The sequence below is a fragment of the Muntiacus reevesi genome, chromosome 20 (genome assembly GCF_963930625.1).
Source record: "Muntiacus reevesi chromosome 20, mMunRee1.1, whole genome shotgun sequence".
Taxonomy (NCBI): Eukaryota; Metazoa; Chordata; class Mammalia; order Artiodactyla; family Cervidae; genus Muntiacus; species Muntiacus reevesi.
The window spans coordinates 15,268,248-15,288,612 of NC_089268.1; the positions used below are offsets into that span (position 1 = coordinate 15,268,248).

At 41.0% G+C, this 20,365-nt stretch overlaps 1 protein-coding gene across 1 annotated transcript in view; it reads right to left on the reverse strand.

Annotated features, from left to right (window-relative positions):
* KIF6 (kinesin family member 6) overlaps nt 1–20,365 on the reverse strand; it is a 396,116-nt gene that overhangs the window by 211,914 nt on the left and 163,837 nt on the right. The window contains exon 10 of the mRNA XM_065913300.1: nt 16,835–16,938. Within this exon, the coding sequence (XP_065769372.1) occupies nt 16,835–16,938 (104 nt within the window). The remainder of the gene's footprint in view (nt 1–16,834; nt 16,939–20,365) is intronic.

Consider the following 20,365-nt stretch of genomic DNA (forward strand, 5'->3'; position numbering starts at 1 on the left):
ATTGCCAACAAACATCCAATGGATCACAGAGAAAGCAAGAGAATCATAGAAAAACATCTATTTCTGCTTTATTGACTACATGAAAGCCTTTGACTGTGTGGATCACAACAAACTGTGGAAATTTCTTAAAGAATTGGGAATATCAGACCACCTTACCTGTCTCCTGAGAGACCTGTATATGGGTCAAGAAGCAAAAGTTAGAACCATTCATGGAACAACTGACTGGTTCAAAATTGGGAAAGAAGTATGACAAAGCTGTATATTGTCACCCTGTTTATTTAACTTCTATGCAGAGTACATCATGTGAAATGCTGGTCTGGATGAATCACAAACTGGAACCAAGATTGCTGGGAGAAATATCAACAATCTCAGATATGCAGATGATACCACTCTAACGGCAGAAAATGAAGAGGAACTAAATAGCCTCTTGATGAAGGTGAAAGAAGAGAATGAAAAAGCTGGCTTAAAACTCAATATTCAAAAACTGAAGATCATGGCATGTGACTTCATCACTTCATGGCAAATAGAAGGGGGAAAAGTGGAAGCAGTGACAGAGTTTATTTTCTTGGCTTCAAAATCACTGTAGATGGTGACTGCAGCCATGAAATTAAAAGACCCTTGGTCCTTGGAAGGAAAGCTATGACAAACCTAGAGAGCATATTAAAAAGCAAAGACATCACTTTACCAACAAAAGTCTGTAATGTCAAAGCTATGGTTTTTCAAGGAGTCATGTATGGATGTGAGAGTTGGATCATAAAGAAGGTTGAGTGCTGAAGAATTGATGCTTTTGAATTGTGCTGGAGAAGACTCTTGACTTTGAAACTGCGAAGGAGATCAAACCAGTCAAACCTAAGGGAAATCAACCCTGAATATTCATTGGAAGGACTGATGCTGAAGCTGAAGCTCCAATACTTTGGCCACCTGATGTGAAGAGCTGACTCGTTGGAAAAGACCTTGATGCTGGGAAAGATTGAAGGCCAAAGGAGAAGAGGGTGGAAAAGGATGAGATGGTTAGATAGCATCACTGACTCAACAGACATGAGTTTGAACAAACTCTGGGAGATAGAGGACAGGGAAGCCTGGCTTGCTGCATTCCATAGGGTTGCAAAGAGTCTAACACAACTTAGTGATTGAACAACAAAAAGCAACAACAACAAAAAGACACAATGAAAAGAAAAAAACAATAAAGTAAAATGAAAGATTTCTGTAGTGTATGGATAAGGTGCTGTGACTGGCGTTTCATGCTGGAGATTTCCTGCTGGACGGGGCTCCGTTGTCAGGCCTGCCAGTGGAAGTTGACAGCAATCAAATCAAGACATTGAAAGCAATCCGTGTTATGTCATGCAGGTGATAGCTGACACACTCACAAATCTCCAAATCAAGCATTGGAAGTTATTTGTACCAGCTTGGTTATATTCATTGCTTTGATGCTCGGGTTCCACATAAGCGAATAAAACCTTCTTGACTGTATTTCTGAATGTGATTTTCTACTGAAATATAATAAAGATGATCTGTTTTTAAAACAAATTGGGATGAGTGATGAAAAGCGGATACTGTGCAATAACATGGAACAGAAGAGATAAAGGGGCAAGTGAATGAATCACCACCAACCACACCAATGGCTGGCCTTCATCCAAAGAAGGTGACCTTCGGGAAGGGGGATCGGGATGGGGAACATATGTAAATCCATGGCTGATTCATGTCAGTGTATGGCAAAAACCACTACAATATTGTAAAGTAATTAAAAAAAAAAAAACAAAGAAGGTGACCTTGTGTGTATGATGAGATTGGAAGGGAGTCCTGTATTATGAGCCCCTTCCAGAAAACCAAAGGATTCATTCCAACAAGTACTGCTTCGAATTAGATCAACTGAAAGCAGCACTTGATGAAAACTGCCTGGAATTAGTCAACAGAAAATGCATAAACTCTCGTTAGGATAACGCAAGACTACATGCTTTTGAAGACCAGGCAAAAACTGTTACAGCTTGGCTGGGAAGTTCTGAACATCCACTGCTTTCACCAGACATTGTACCTTTGGATTTGCATTTATTTTGATCTTTACAAAATTCTTCTAATGGAAAAAAAAGTTCAGTTCCCTGGAAGACTATAAAAGGTAGCTGCAAATGGTTCTTTGTTTAAAAAGATAAAAAGTTTTGGAAAGATGGAATTATGAAGTTGCCTGAAAAATGGAAGTCTGTAGGGGAACAAAACAGTGACTATGCTGTTCAATAAAGTTCTTGGTGATAATGAAAAATGTGTCTTTTATTTTTACTTAAAAACCAAAGCAACTTTTTGGCTAACCCAATAGATGATATATTTTGCTCAAGGTCACACAGCAAAGATTAGAAAATTGAGGTGGGGGGGTCATTTAAGATAACATATCTCCTTAGATTAGGAGGAAAGTCAAGATTAGAAATCAAGTCTCTTGACTCTCAGTCCTTTCAAATAAATTTTCTCTGCCTTATTGTGGTTGACATCTCTGGATGAAGTTCAGAAAATAGCTGTGAGCAAGATTCTGAGCAAGATTCCCCGGTAGCTCAGATGGTAAAGTGTCTGCCTACAATGAGGGAGACCGGGGTTCGAGGCGTGGGTCAGGAAGATCCCCTGGAGAAGAAAATGGCAAACCACTCTGGTATTCGTGTCTGGAGAATCCCATGGACCCAGAAGTCTGGTGGGCTACAGTCCATGGGGTCGCAGAGTTGGACACGACTGAGCGACTTCACTTCATTTCAAGATTCTGAATATTGCAGTTAATTTCTGCGTCACTCACACTGACAAGATGAAACCCACACACCAGATACCAAACCAGTGTGTGTTGAATCTAAATGTCGGCAAGTGCTTACTGCCCACAGAGACTGGTTCTAAGGGCCCTTGTTCATACCAAAACCCCAGGCAGCTCTGTGTAGAGCCCCTGAAGATGGAAAATGAATGGTTCAAGAAGTGTGAGAGGTAATCAAGGCCCTGATGGAGTGTTCACCAAATCATCCAACAAACACTTATGGAGGATATCCCATGGGCCAGGTACATAGTAGAAAACAACACAGATGAAGTCCCAGTCCTCACGAAGTAGAGACAGACAGACAAAGGATAATGAGACATTAAATGTGATGTTGCTACTATGAAGAAAAACAACTCAGCATAAAGGAGGTAAAGTGTGGTAGAGGAAGATGTATTTTAGACACTGTGGCCTGGGAAAGCTTTTCTGATAATGTAACATTTGAATAGTGAGGTAAGGGAGGAAAACTATTTCAGGGAAGGGATGGTGACAAGCAGGGGCTTGGGAGGGTTTGAGGCTGCAGAGGTTGCCAGGGGCCAGGCCTGGTGGGGTCACTCGGCCCTGGAAAGAGGTTCTAGATAGTCACAGGTAGGCAGCATCACTCTCACTGGGACAGTTTCATCCATAAAAATGAAAAATTAGGCACAAGCTTTCTTGAGATTTTTCATTTTTCAATGAGCAACCTGGTGTAGGACAGCATTCAGTCATATCTCTAATAATTTTCAAGAGATTGCTCAGATTCTGGTATAAACTTCTCACTCTGTCTCTCCAACCTCCTCTCTATCTCTGTCTCTCTCACTCTTCCTGTCTCAATCCCTATCTCCATCTCTTTTACCCTTGCACACGTTCTCAGTTGCATCAGTTGTGCCTGACTCTTTGAGACCCCATGGACTACAGCGCACCAGGCTCCTCTGTCCATGGGATTCTCCAGGCACGAATACTGGAGTTGGTGGTCATGCCCTCCCGCTTTAACCCTTAAGGAACATAGTTTCCTGAAATCCATCCTTTCCCTTTCTCCACAGTGGAAGAACAATCAGGATAGCTCATCATGTTACAGAACTTTTATAGAATAAGTCATGATTTTGAAGCATAGTTTTAATAGTTGCTTGACAAATAAAATCACTTGGATTTCTAATCACACACAAATTTATAGTAATCAAAACAGTACGGTACTGACACAAAAATAGTCACACAGATCAATGGAACAGAATCAAAATGGATAATTAATTTATGATAAAGGAACAAAGAACATATAATGGAGAAAATCTTCTCAATAAATGATGTTGGGAAAATTGGACAGCCATATGCAAAAGAAAGAAACTAGACCAATGTCTTACACTGGTATTCAAAAATTAACTCAAAATGGATTAAAGACTTGAGAGTAAAACCTGAAACCATAAAATCCCTATAAAGAAACATAGGTGAAAACCTCACTGATATCAGTTTTAGCCATATATATATTTTTTGATCTGACTCTAAAGGCAAGGGAAACAACAGCAAAAATAAACAAATGAGACTACATCAAACTAAAAAGCTTCTTCACAATGAAGGAAACCATCAGAATGAAAAGGTAAACCTCTGAATGTAAGAAGATATTTGCAAATCATATATTCAGTAAGAAGTTAATATCCAAAATATATAGAGAAGCCATTCAACTCAACAGCAACAAAACCTGAGTTAAAAATGAGCAGAGGATCTGAATAGATATTTTTCCAAAACAGACACATCGATGGCCAACAAGCATATGAAAAGATGTCCAACATCACTAATTGTTAGGGAAACACAAGTCAAAACCACAATGACATATCATCTTACACCTATTACAGTGACTATTATTGAAAAGACAAAGACTAACAAATGTTGGAAAGAATGTGGAAAAAAGGAAACCCTCATACACTGTTGGTGGGACTGCAAATTGGGGCAGTCACTATGAAAAACAGTATGGAGAGCCCTTAAACAATTAAGAATAGAACTATCATATGGCCCAGCTATTCCACTTTGGGATATTTATCTGAAGAAAGTGAAGACACTAGTTGGAAAAGATGTATGCACACCTATTTCACTGCAGCATTATTTACGACAGCTAAGATAATGGAAATAACCTAAGTGTCCATTGATGGATGAATGGATAAAGAAGATGTGCAACATCTACATAATGGAATGCTATTCAGCCATAAAAAGGAATGGAATCTTGACATTTCTGACAACATGAATGGACCTTGACAGTATTATTCTAAGGACAATAAGTCAGACAGAGAAGGACAGCTACCATATGCCTTCACTCATACACAGACTCTAAACAAACAAACAACAAACATACAAAATGAAACAAAGAAAACCTCATTGATACAGAGATCAGATTAGCAATTATCAGAGGAGGAAGGTGTTGCAGGGGGTGAAATGGGTGAAGGAGGTCAACTCTATAGTGATGAATGGTAACTAGATATGTGGTGGTGAGCACTTTATAGTCCATACAAAAGTTGAATTATAATGCTTTACACCTGAAATTTAGTTTTTTTTTAAATTAAAGTAATTCTTAACAGTGGTTTGACAAATAAAATCACTTTAGAGGCCAGTGACAATAAGCCAAATATTAAAGGGATAAAGTATTATTGATTCAGGGTTAAGTACCGACAAGAGATTCTCCCTAAAAGACTAGTTAGGTATCTAATTCTCACTAGGACTGTATTAACTCAAAGATTGGAGGGTATGATTTATTTTTTTCTTGATTGCTTTTAACTTCATAAACAGTCTGAGGGTCACAGGACAAGACTTATTATTATGATGATGGCGTATTTCAAATTATATGGGATAATCTTGATTTTAATTATTCTGTCCCATGCCTTTGGGAACAAGTTATCAATTTTTAGGTTCAAGAAAGCCACTATACCTGTAGTTGAAAATCTGTTTTATGGTTCTAATCCAGCTCAAACGTATTGAGAAATGGAACCCAATTAAACTTTTATTAGACTAGTCTAATAAAAAAATTGAACTGCAAGTTAAACATGGTGGAAATGACTTCTCCTGAAGTCACCTTTAAATGCTTACTTTAAAAGGATGAAAGCACTGATGGGTTTTCTGTAAGTCACTTCCTCTTTCAAGTCTTTCCTCCCTAGTCCTTTGCCCTTTCCAAAACACTCGCCCTCCCTATCTTGGACCTGGATGTTTATTACAGCAGTTCGGCACCATCACGAAGCACATCTGTCCCTCTCTCTCCAATGGTCAGCCTCCTGCAGGACTCTGGTTTGTCTGAGTGCCTGACACGGTATTAACAATATTCAATCAGTGTTTATTCACTAGAAAGAGTGAATAAGGGTAAAAATTAATCTTATTTCAAAGTGAGATTTATTTGGTGTGAGAATGGGACTTTAAGACTCTTCCTTTAGGTATATTTATTTGCATTGTAATAGAAGGTTGGACAATGAAGCTTTTATTAGTATAGATATCTGGTTTTGAAACAATTGTTTTTGCTTGTGGGGCTGGTAACACAATGTATTTGGTTTTAAACTATATTTATAGCACAGAGAGCTCAGCTCCATGCTCTGTAATGACCTAGAGAAGAGGGAAGGAGATCCAAGAAGGAGGGGATATATGCATACAAATGGCTGATTCACTTCTTTGTACAGCTGAAACTACCACATCATTGTAGAGCAATTATACTTCAATTTAAAAAATGTATTAGTCTTATTTAATTGTATTAAAAGAAATACTACCAAATAAAAATTTTCAAATATCAAGCAAAGCCCCAAGGATGAAAGGTGAGGTCCTACCTTCCATGTTACACATGGTTTAAGGGCCCGAGGGTCAATTCCAGCATAGTTCCCAGCTTTAGAGAGTGTTTCAGCCTGGAAGGATGGGATTATTCCCCAACAGGAGAGTGAGTAGAGCAAAGAGGAATCTGGGGACTTCTAAAGAGCAGGCGTGAAGGCTGCCCCGGCCAGGGCCTCAAGCCATTTCCTGTTTGGTAAAATGTACAGCAAACTAGGGCACCATTTCCTTCGGGTAACACTTGCTTGCACAAGTGGATTTCCATTGCTCAATGTCTTAAATTATGTGGTCGTATGTCCATGAGCCAGTTCAAAGATCTCTCAAGTTTTTCCCCTTATGTATTTAATGTAGTTACGCATAATCTTTGCTATATTAATATTCACTGCATATTCTTTGATTGTGTGTCACAGAATGACACAAAGAAAGGTGCTGTGTACATTCTTTTTTTTTTTTAGTTTTTTTTCAAACTTTTAACTTTTTATTGAGTATTGGGGTATGGCTGACTAACAAAGAATGCTGTGATGGTTTTAGGTGGACAGCGAAAGGACTCAGCCTTACATGGACATGAATCCATTCTCCCCCAAACCCCCTTCCCATCCAGGCTGGCACACAGCATTGATGTATTCATTAATTTAAAGCAGACATCGCTCCTGCCCTCAAAGGCCTTCCCACATGGTGGGGACACAGATAACACCCAAACAATACCACAAGTATGTGATTACAGAAAGGTAAGTACTCCTAAGGAAAAGCACTGCAAATAGGAAAAGGTGCAGCACAAGTCATGTTGAGTTGGGGCAGCGGGTCAGAGAAGATGCTCTTGAGGAAGAACAATTTAAACTGAAGTTTGAAGGAAAAGTTGAGGTTTGAAGGATAGAGTTTGATCCCTCCAGAGGCTGGAAACGCTTAGGTTTTCAGAAACCTTATTTCAGATAAATTAAGAAGGTTACATCACTAATAGGTACAGAAATCTCAAGGAATTTTTGAGACCTTGAGAAGGCAGGAATTCACCTCGATCTGTTAGGTGAAATCTGTGATAAGCCTTTGGCATGACTTTCCTAGCCCTGGGACCTCCACGTAGCTCATACAATAAAGAATCTGCCTGCTATGCAGGAGACCCAGGTTCGATCCCTGGGTCAGGAAGATCCTCTGGAGAAGGAAATGGCAACCCACTCCAGTATTTTTGCCTGGAGAATCTCATGGACAGAGGAGCCTTGTGGGCTACAGTCTGTGGGGTCACAAAGAGTCGGACATGACTGAGTGACTAACGCTTGAAGGATAAGCAGAGCAAACTAAACAAGATACATGCGTGTTGGTGTGCACACATGTATGTACGTGCTCCCATGCACACGTCACCCCAGGCAGCAGGCAGCACCAATTGCCTGTGCAACGTCCCCAGGGTGGAAGACAGGATGAAATTAAACACTGAAAGGTCAGTGCTGTCAAAGTGAAGGGAGCAAAGGGGAGAGGAATGTGAAATGTGGTTGAAAACACAGAAAAGGGTCAGACCAGGCAGACTCTCGTAGGCCACATGCAGGATTTTGGTGTTTTCCCAGGAACAACAGGAAGTCAGAAGTCACTGAGGAGTTTTAAGAAGAAGAGTGAAATGGTAAGAACTGTCCTTTTAAAAAAGAATATTCTGGCTTCACAGAACAAGATTTAGAGGGGAGCAAAAAAACCTATTATGACACTATTTTAGCAGAAGAAAAAAGAAGACAGAGGTTTGCAAGGACAGCAACAGTCAGAGTGGTATGAAGTGATCCAATTCAAGACGTATTTTGAGGACAGAGTTAATAGGAGTTCCAAACTGACTGGATTTGGGAGGTGAGAAAATGAATAGAATCACAGGAAACCTCTAAGTTTCTGGCTTTTGCAACTATAGGGCCTGTAGAGACATTGACTGATGGGGATCTAGCACCAGAGACCAGGTCTGGAGAAAGATGAAGAAGAATTCAGTTCAGGGGACTTCCCTGGTGGTCCAGCAGTTAAGAATCCGCCAATGCAGGGGACAAGGGATTGATCCCTGGTTCAGGAAGATTCCACATGCCGCAGGGCAACTAAACCCATGTAGTGCAACTACTGATGGCCTGCCCACTCTAGAGCCTGTGTTCTGCAAAAAGAGAAGCCTCCTCAATGAGAAGCCCGTGCACGGCAACTAGAGGGTAGCCCCTGCTTGCTGCAGCTAGAGAAAGACTGTGAGCAGCAATGAAGACCCAATGCGGCCAAAAACAAGTAAATAAATAAATTTTTTAAAAAGAGAATTCAGTTTGGGGCATATTGAGTGCAGGATCAGCTGTCAGCAGGGCAATGTGATCAATGAGTAGGGCATTCAGAGAAGAATAAATATGAATGAGTGAAATAAACATGAGTCATCAGGGTTGCATCATCTAGTTGCATCTAGATGGCAACTGAGGTGGGGGTGCTGATGAAATCATCTAGGAAAAAGTATAAAGAAAAAGAGAAAAGGAGGTCCTAGGACAATGCTTGGGGAAAGTCCACATGAAAGGAGGATAATTTGGCCTAAGAGGCCAAGGAGCAGTCAGGGGATAAGGAGAAGACACGAGAAGAGAGAGCTTCAACCAGAGAGTGGTCAATCATGTTGAATGCAGGGACTTCCCTGGTGGTCCAGCGGTTAAGACTCCACCATCCAAATGCAGGGGCTGTGAGTTCAATCCCTGGTCAGAGAACCATATGCCTCACACTACAGTCAAATAAATAAATAGGACTGTTTTAAAAAATTGCTTAAAAAAATAATGCTGAATGCCACTAAGAGGTCAAGGAAGATAAAGACTTACATAGGCCTATCAAATTGATCTACACTGAGGTCCATCAGTAACCAGTGCAATGGGGCAAAGGCCAGCTTGGAGTGTGTAGCGGAGTGAGTGGGATGGAAGGGAAAGGAGACTGGGAGTGAAGGTAACTGCCTGGAGTGGTTTAGCTTAAAGGAGATGAAAGCAACAGTAGATAGAGGTGGCGTTGGGGGTAAGGTCAAGGAGGAGCATTTCATTTCAAATATGGGAGACTTGAGCCTATTGTAACAATACTAATAAGAGTCTAGTAAAGAGTGCAATACAAAGGGAGAAGTTGCAGATAAAGAGAAAACAGAAGGAGAGCTGAGGTCCCTGAGATGGTGAAAGGGACTGGGGCTGCGAGGATGGTTGATGAGGTCGCCTCTGGAGGAGACACCTTCTCTACTGAACAGGAAGGAGAGAAAGGTGGGGACAGGTGTCTGCTGCTGTGCAGGTTTGGAGCAGAGCAGGAAAACGAGGAAGAAGCCTCAACTTGTACATGTAGTAATTAACTGTAAAAATATATGTCTGTGTGTTTGAGGGGCTTGTCATCAAAGATAAGTTGCTATTATTTAACCATGGCAAAATTTTACCAAAAAGAAAATCTCTCACTGTACAGTTTTATTTCACTTTGGTTTGTTTAATGACTGGTCTTTTAATTTTATATTTTGTCATACAGATGTCTCCAGTTTTTCAAAAGTCAGGTTAGTTGAGGTTAAATTTATAGACGGTAAAGTTTTAAGTTTACCCTTTTTAGATATATAGTACTACGACTTTTGACAATCTGTTATGTAACCACCACGACAATCATGATATAGACCATTTCAATCACCCTTAATACTTCCCTCTTGTTCCTTTTCACAGGTTCCTCCCCTATTGGCGACCTTGGCAACCCCTCCCACCTTGACTCCCAAGACACACACACACACACACACACACACACACACTGTGCTCACTCCTCCCAGGCAACTTTGTGTACCCAGACCCCTTCATCTTAAAGTGGAACCTTCTTCCTCATGACATCCTTTCAGACTTAACTTGCTCAGGGAGTGATATCTGCACCCCCACTTTTTAATTTTTATGTAACTATTTAGCTTTTCATTATCATAGGTTGTGAGCAAATAATATATTAAACCATGTATAATAAACTGATATTAAATTTAAAAACATGGAGCTGAAAGTGTGCATAAATAGCATTTAGTCATAAGACAGCATTTACATACAAAGGAGTCATTAAAAAACCAATATGAGTAGAATTAAAGTGTAATTAAGGCTGTACAATTCTCAGTGTCCATTTGTTCTTTCCACTAATACACCCTCTATTCTCCCTTTTATATACACATACGCTGTGCTCAGCCATTTCAGTGCTCTCCAACCCTGTGCGACCCTATGGAAGGTAGCCCGACAGGCTCCCCTGTCCATGAGATTCTCCAGGCAAGAACACCACAGTGGGTTGCCATGCCCTCCTCCAAGGAACCTTTCCAACCCAGGATCGAACTGGTGTCTCCTGTGTCTCCTGCATTGCAGGCAGATTCTTTACCGTTGAGCCGTTGGGGAAGCCCCATACATACACATATACATGTGTAAACGTGTGTATGTGTGCATATATCTTATTTCTCCAATAAAACTGTAACTCCTAGGAATTATTTTCTGTATCCTATATTCCTGAACCCCCCAAAACACCTATTAATATGACTAGCATCTAGTAGGTACTCACTACATTCAGGCCGTAGGATTACTGATCTGCAAAAACTAGCTAAAGGAACTAAGTCAGAGAAAGACATACACTGTAAGAACTCACTTACTTGTACAAAATAAAAAAGGTGAACTCAGAGAGTAGACCAGTGGTTGCCAGGGGCTGGAGGGCAGGGGACACAGGGAGACATCAGTCAAAGGGTACAAACTTCCAGTTATAAGATGAATACATTCTGAGGACCTGAGGTAGAGCATGGTGACTGTACTCCACAATACTGCACCATATACTTGCAAATTGTCTACAGGGTAGATGTCAAAGGTTCTCATCACACACAGAAACAGAAAGATAACCACGTGAGGTGATGCTATCGATTAACCTTGTCATGGTCTTCGTTTCACAATATATATACCTATTAATATATTAAATCATCACACTGTACTCTCTTAACCTACACAATGTTACCTGTCAATTATACCTCAATAATGTTGGGGGGGGGAGCAAGAAAAAAGAAAAGCAAAGGATCAAGATGTCTGTAAATTTACTTTGAGCAAACTTGAGCCCAAGAGATCCAATTCAGTTGCATCTCAGAAAGAAAATGTCGCTATGCAGAAAATATTCCACTCATTTAGATTTGGGCCAGGAAATGAGGCTTCCATCCTAGCCAGAGGCCTAAGGGCTTTAGAAAAAAACCCAAAGGAAGAAAGAGGTATGTGTTTAGAAAATCAATCAGAATCAAATCTTCACCCAAGAAGTTTTGCATAAACATTAACTTGGCTACACAGCCTTCATCCAGCTGTCTCTTTTCAAATTTACACAGGCAAAAGAAAAAAAAAAAGATGTAAACTAAAAATATCCCAATAACTGGAGGCTGACATCTGAAATCCTCTTCAGTTGGAGCATCCAAGTCAATGCAACAAATATTTACATTGAGAACTGAAATTCTGGGAAATAGTTCAAAAATTTGGTGGGGCTGGGTATTAATAGACGTCTCCAAACTGGCCAATGCATGCTACACAGAATATATTATCCAATACATATCTGCTTTCTGATATCCTTCACAGAATCCCTGGTAGGACTGTCCTCATTCCATGCCAGTCAACATAAGCCCAGGGATCAGGAGGACAGAGAAGCAGGCGAGGCTAGCACATTCCTGCCGCTCTGCCCTGCCACTCCACGGGTCCCTTCTTGTCCCCCACATCACCATCTGCCTCCCACCATCACCACCAGTGAGCCTGGGCACAATGAGGGCTGAAGCTGACTCACATTCCTGAGCAAGGGTCCAGGGTGGCAGAAGACAAAGAGGCACCAATGATATTAAATAGCAGAGCCACATTACGGGCAGGTTTTAATTTCCTTCTTTTACTTTAACATAATAAAGAGCTCTGAAACCTGATGAATTTTAAGCCATACCAATATTGATCTAGCTAATCAGTCCAAAATGTAACTGCAACAACAGTACAGCAAAAACAGTAACACAAAGCCACATAATCTGAATAATCCTCACTGTCAGCACGAACAAGCACCAAAGTTACTGGATCACTCGGAAACTGTGCTTTGGTTTTGGCAGGGTAGATTCAGTCTGCAACATGTGTTCTCCCCAACTGCTGATCAGAAATCATTCAAGAGACGCAATGCTATATATAGTATACTTATCTTGACACCAGAGAAGCGACTTCATTGCGAATTGCTGACGTTTACTTACTTACACATGAACTAATTTTACATGATTCCCAGGTGGCGCTGTGGATTGGCAGACGATTCGCCTGCCAATGTAGGAGATGCAAGAGACATGGGTTTGATCCCTGGGTGGGGAAAATTCCCTCCCAGTAGTAGGAAATAGCAACCTGCTCCAGTCTTCTTGCCTGGAGAATCCCATGGACAGAGGAGTCTGGTGGTCTACAATCCACGGGGTCACAAAGAGTCGGACATGACTGAGCACACACTATGCCTGAGCTCAAAATTAACCATTACTGTCTCTGCAGTCTCATGTTTTATTCATATATCTCCACAGAATACTTACACGTTGCACCATAATTACTTGTGCTTGTGTCTGTTGCTGCCACTAAATTGTGAACCCGTTGAGTGCGGGATCCAGGTTTTGCTCATCTTGGTGTTCCTTTCAGGGCCTACGGTAGATTTTTGTGAGTACTGGATGGATAAGAAATGTTGAATGAGTGAATCGACTGCCCAGAAAAACGAATGGCAACCCTACATACTGTCTATGTAGAAACTGTTCCAAATGACATTTGTGTATTTGTTATCCGTGGATCAAAGAAAGTCAATCCAAGATCTAACAGTTTGTCAGTATTTTAAACCTGTTGCCACAATTTTATTTCTTACGATTCTGCCCCCAAACTCCTATGAGAGGAGAATCATGAGAATTTGCTTGTTGTCAGTAACTTTTAAACAGAAACATCTGTTTATGTAATAAATGGCAAGTTAGTGAAAGATGTAAATATAATGCAATATTAAATATCATAGAGACAGCATAACAAACTTTGCTTATTATTGTTTCTTATGCTTTATAGAATTTTTCTTCTTGTGAAAGTATAGTCTGTGGTGGTCTCTTTAAGAGAGGATGTACCATGGGAAATTTCCTGTCTGAAAGTCTGTATGTCCGAAAAATGGCCAGCTTCACCTTTGAATAGTAGGCTAGATACAGAAATCTCCATTCACAGCCCTCTTTTGTTTTCTTTTGTGTTTCAGTATTAGAAGTTCCTATTTCCAGAGCTGTTGATGAGAAGTCTTCACTAAATCAGATTCTTGGTTGTTAATACTTTTCTTCTCTAACAACTTCTAGGATTATTGTCAATATGTTGAAGTTCTAACATTTTTCTACAGTATTATTGTACTATTTAGCATATGATAACTCTTTTGTTCTGAAGTCTTATGTTCTTTTTTTTTTTTTAGTTCCAAAAAAATAGGTTTTATTTCTTTAACTGTTGGCTCCCTTGCATTTTATTTTTCTTTTGGAAACTGTTGTTGATATTGGTAAATCTAGGGCTATTCTCTATGATTCTTTTGTTTAAACTTTCTAAATCTCTACCTTTTAACTTATATTCTGGAATAATCCCTTAGCTCCCAACTTCCTGGCTCACTGATTTGCCCCTCTGTGTTTTCATTCTGCTATTCAGCCATCGTCAAGTTCTTAATGGCAACAAGTACATTTTTTCATTTTCAAGATCTCTTGATCCTGCTGTTGTTTCACGGATGGAATGCCATGTTTTATATCTCTAGAGACAGCAACCACTCCTCTGGCTTAGTTCTTAAGGCCTCCATGCTGTAAATGCTTGTTCTTGTCTTTCTCCACGCTGGCTGTCCTCATATTTCTAGTCACTCCCACCTGTGAGCTCACATTTCCTAGACTCCGAGCTCTCAGCTTGGGCAGCCAGTCTTGGGTAAGGGGCTGAAGCAGCTGTGGGTGCCTGTGCCCCTTGCTGCCTTCAGTGAGGAAATGGGCAGACCTGGAGACAGCCGCTGTCCCCAGAGCTTATACAGCCCCTCTTTGTCCTGGGCATCATCAGTTACCTGGGGCACCTCCCTATTTCCTGGGAATACTGACCTAAAGCCAGGGGATGAAGGGAAGAGGGAGAACACGGCGTGTTCACAGGAACAAAGTCCTCCCACTCCGAGAGCTCTGCCGACCCTTCGGGCTGTTTCCAGCCGTCTCCTGCTCCAGCGCGCCGCCACCTCAGACATGGGGCCGTGGTGGTGCTGCCCCGTAACTTGGCTGATCCCTTCCTCCTGTCTAGACCCCTGCGAAACCTACTTCTTATTCTTGGGTATAGACTGAGATTCAGATGTTTCTTATATCAGTTCTATCATCCACCCAATGTGGAGGGAACCTGCGGCATATGCTTACTCATTCTGACATCTTGAACTGCCACATTCAGAATCTTACCCTTAAACTGAGCCTGCTGAGCAACACGGGGCACACAGGAACTAGAGAAAACACTGTCACTTATTTGACACGTGGGTCATTTCCCTGTTTGCTCTCAGATCCAATTTCCACTTTTCCTTTGTTTGACTGCATCACAGGAAACTACACTGCTTGGCTCTTTTAACAACTGGCTCTGGGTAAGTCCAGCCAGTGGGAGGCACTGGTGGAGACTGGAAGGGGAGATGAGGGAGAAGCCAGCACTCCCTGTGGGATGATGCCTCCTAGTGCCCAGGGCTCTTCCGAGGCCCCAGCCTGTCCCGACAGGCAACACTCAGCTTGTGCAGCTTCTGCCGGCCGGCACCAGGCTCTGGCTTCCGTAACGCCACCTTCTACTGATGTCCCTCCAGTTCCAGGGTGAAGGACCTCCTGCTCTGATCTCTGGGCTATTGTAGCACCCCATAATACCATCTCCTGTACGAAAAATTTCCTACATTTAATTCCTGCTGTTGAGAGGCCTGGAATGCTTTTGCTTTCCTGACTGGGTCCTGATTTGCAGATCAAAACTCTGAGGAGGCACCTTCAAAAATAATATTGGGTAAGCCCTTTCCTCATGGCTTCCCAGGTGGCTCAGTAGTAAAGCATCTGCCTGCCAAGCAGGAGACGCAGGTTCAAGCCCTGGGTCAGGAAGGTCCCTGGAGGAACGGCATGGCAACCCACTCCAGTGTTCTTGCCTGGAGAATCCCATGGACAGAGGAGCCTGGTGGGCTACAGTCCACGGGGTCGCAAAGAGTCGGACATGACTTAGCAACGAAACAACAAGCCCTTTCTTTGCGGGGCTGGGAGCACCATAATGAAGGAATTTGAAACTTGGGTTTCTCAGTGTCTAAGTTATCCCAGGTTATTTCAAGGAGTGACATGAAATTCTTTAAAACGTGAATTCTGGCAGTATATTTCACCTTAATCTCATATATGTCATGAAGCAGTTTTGTACGGAAAGCCTTAGGGGCCTATCACATTATTAAACACAGCGTTCTAAAATGAGGAACTGCTATCCCAGAGGAGGAAGGCTTGGCGTATAACAGAAACCTTGCTTAAGGCTTCTCAAACTTTAGCCCTGCATTCAGGGGCAGCTATGAAGCTGTTTAAAGAAAATACTTCCAGCCTCTGTTAGTTCCCATTTTCTCTGTTGAGAAAGGGTCATGTGAAATGACAGTAAACCTTCAGGAAAAGCTTGCGTAGCTTGTTACTCTGAAACAGAGAGTACCACTGCCTTCTAAGCCTAGTCCATTGTTATCACTTCACAAATGCTTAATAAACAGAAAAGAAACAAGAGAGCCCGCCGTGGTGGCTCATGATCAGAGCAAGAACTTGAGCCACGCTGTGCCCTTGGCATGCCATATGGCTGCAAGTCTAAAGGCCCTGAGAGATGCCGCACTTGTATGAAGTCCTGAATACCTGCTTTCATTCCCATTTCGAGTGTTTGAACTGTAATATATGGGCCATCTATTTATTAAAGGAGAGAGCTTACTTTGGCATGGGATAAATTGGTGCTTGTAGCAAGATGCTGTTTAATACAAAGGACGTTTCTGGAATTCCTTTCAGATCTGAGATCCACAGCTTATAGAGTGTGTGGCGGATACGTTTAAAAGTTGCATGACTATTATACAATCCTTTCTCTTCAGCTGGCATGAGAACGATACTCCCATCCACTCCATGCTCTGTTCTTTGCTTCCTCAAAGCTGAGGCGGCAAAAACACTGCCAGCCTTATCCAGCTTTTCATGGAAAGCTGCCACTCTTAGCTGGCGCCTACATGCAATTTCAGACTGTCCCGGGAGACCTTCGCGCTTTGAGGTGAATTCATAACATTAGGGCCAACACAGAAGTTCACACAAACTCGCACTGTTAAAGAAAATGTCTGCAGGCTTACTGAAGGAGCTCTGCTTCTGTGAGTGCCTCTGTCCTCTGCTCCCCAGTGACAATGGCCAGTTCATCCTTCAGTTCCTGGATTTCCTTTTGTAGGCGTATAATCATCTGAAATGCAAGGCAGGAGCATAAATGTCAGCTCCTCATCAAGGGGACTATGTGACAGAGAGCACACATCTTTTAAAATTAGGAACAAAAATGTACAGAGAAGGATACCAAAGGCACTCTTGTACTTACCACCTTGCTTTGTTAAATCTTATCATTTTGTCAAAATAGTTCTAGAATTTTTCTTCACAAATAAAGCATTACTGATGGAACCTGGAGGCCCTTACTCCTGTTTCCTTCTGTCCTTCCTGGGGTGACTGTGATCCTGTGTTTAGTGGGCAGCATTTCCCTGCATGTTTTAAACATTTACTCCACGGGTATAGGTGTGACTATAAATGATATATGCTATTTTGCATGCCTTACACTTAATGTAAATGCTATTACACTGCATGTAACTGCAACTTGGTTTTTTTTCCTCACACTACATTTGGAGATTATTTATATTGTTTCATGTGGTTCTAGTTCATGAATTTTCATGGATATATAGTATTTCAATAAAGGACTACATCACAATTGATGTATTTATGTCTCCTGGACATCATGGACATTGGAATTTTGCCTTTGCTATTACAAACAGTGTTGTGGTGGACACTATAAATCTCTGGACGCATCCAACTTTCTCTGTAGCATACTTGCAGAGTAAGTGCAGCTTCTCTTTACTATATATTGCTAAACTGCTCTTCCAGATAGTTGAATAAACTTATATTCTCATCAACTGTTTATGTAAGTTGCTGCTTCCCCACACTTTTGTCACTACGTATGTAGTATTGCCAGACACTAATTTTGCCAATTTGGTAGGTGTAAAATGGTCTCTTTTCTAGTTCTAATCTGTGTTTTCATGATTATTGGTGAGGTTGATGATCATCTTTGTAAATGTATGTTGACTGTTTGAGCTTCCTCTTCTGTGAATTTCTTATTTACCATCTTGCCCATGTTTCAGTTGAATTATTTTTCTGTTCCTTACAGATTTTCAGGCTTCTTTATAAATTCAGGATGTGAACCCTTTGCAAGTTTTATGCAATGCCCATATTTTCTCCCAGTCTATGTCATGTTTTCCACTTTGTGGTGTTCTCTCTGTGAAACAAAGGTTTTAAATTTCAATGCAATTTCATTATCAACTTATTTTGTTATGAGTTGCATTTCTGTGTTTTCTTTGAGAGCATCATTTTACTTAAAGCCATAGCAATATTTTCCTATAGTGTATGTGCATGCTCAGTACATGTCTGACTCAGTAACTCTGTGGACTGCAGCCCTCCAGGCTCCTCTGTCCCTGGAATTTTCCAGGCAATAACACTTGAGGGGGTTACCATTTCCTCCTCCAGGGAATCTTCCCGACCCAGGAATCGAACCCGAGTCTTTTGTGTCTCCTGCATTGCAGGTGGATTCTTTACCACTGTGCCACCTGGGAAGCCTGTATTTCTCCATAAGTTCTTATAAAAGTATTAAAGTTTTGCTTTTTACATTTAGGTTAATTTTACTTTGTAGGAAGTATAAGATATGGATCTAATTTTAATTTTTTTTTTTATGGCCAACCATGTAAGATTTGCTATTAAAATTCTGTTATGTATTTCCACATATAAGACGTGTCTTTTTCTGGGCTACTGGTTAAAAACATTTGCTTACTTGACTATATGCATGGTAATACCACACTGTTTTAATTACTGTATCTTAAGAAATTTTGGCATCTAGATAGAACAAGTCCTTTCCATCTTGTTCTCTTCTGAAATAGACTTGGCTATTCCTGATCATATGCTCTTTCATACAAATTTTAGACTTGGCTTGTAAAATTCTATCAAAGGCTCTTCTCAAATATCAACTGTAAATGAATTTGAGTAAAAGGTTAATTTGATAAGAGATTAAAGTAATACTAATGAATCACTGGGCTTCCCAGGTGGTTCAGTGGTAAAGAATCTGCCTGTCGATGCAGGAGATGCAGGTTTGACCCCTAGATTGGGAAGATCTACTGGAGAAGGAAATGACAACTCACTTCAGGATTCTTGCCCCGAAGATCCCATGGACAGAGGAGCCTGGTGGGCTACAGTCAGTGGGGTCGCAAGAGTTGGACACAACTTAGGGACTAAACAACACAACATATGAAATCATTACATCCACAAATATGGTATGACTTTCCATTGATTCCTTTCAATATAGATTCATAGTTTTCTCTATAAATACCTTATATATCTTTAATTAGATTTTGTTCCTAGAATTTTAAAGTTTTTGTTGCTACTATAAGCGAAATTTTTATAAAATTGCATTTTCTAATTACTGGCTTTTGATGTATAGGAAGGCAATTCATTTTTATGGATTATTTAACAATTACTTTTCTGAACATTGTTTTGGTTATCATTTTTTGGTTATTGAATACTTGGATGTTCTTTTTTTTTCTGGGCTTCATTGGGTCTTTACTGCTGCATATGGGCTCTTCTCTAGTTGTGGCAAGTGGTGGCTACTCTCTTCTTGGGGTATGCAAGTAGAGAGTAGCCTGCTCTCCTTTTCTTGTGGCTTCTGACTGCAGAACACAGGCTCCGGGGCACACGGGCGGAGTGGCTGTGGCGAATAGGCTTAACCGCCCCTCAGCATGAAGACTCTTCCTCTCACGAGAGCAGGGGTTGAACCTGTGTCTCCTTCACTGGTAGGCAGATTCTTAACCACTGGGCCACCAGGAAGGCCCCACTGTTGGATGTTCTAGACGAGCAATCAAATAGTCCACCAGTAATGACCGATATTCTTTGCAGGTATGCAGCATAGTGATTCAGTATTTTCACAGATTATATTTCTTTACCACTGAAGATCAGGGTCAGTGGAGTCTCTCCTTGACTGATCATCCCAATAAACAGATTTTCAGGGAAAAAAAATATTATAAGATAATGCCTATGACCCCCTGTGCTATCCGATATTTCCTTGTTGCTTACCTGTTGTATGCATAGTAGTCTGTATCTCTTAATCCCATATCCCTATTTTTTTCTTCTCCCCTCATTGGTGTATTTTATATGAAACAACTTTTTATGATTTTGGATAAGGGATATAAGAAGAAAGGCTAAATGTGTTCCTAAAAAGCGGTTATAATTTTTACCACTTAAATTTACAGTAAATAATTTGTTGTGCCATATTTGGAAAACTTTTAACAATGATTTTGGGTTGTTCAGGACCCCTCCCATCATGCCTGCACTGCCATTATCTGGGTTTAATATGAGTCCATTCACTCATTCAATGGTGATTTTCCTTGCACACCTACTTTGTGTAGACATGGTTCTTGACTCTGGGGAAACAGCAAGTAATAAAACCATCTCTTCTTTCATAAAGCTCAGATTCCGATGGGAAGCAAACGTATATAGTATGATGGACTGGATCTTATTTCATCTGCCTCAACAGGCCTTTCTCGTGTTTTGGAAGTAGGAACAAGTCCCCAACCTCCTTCTATTTCACC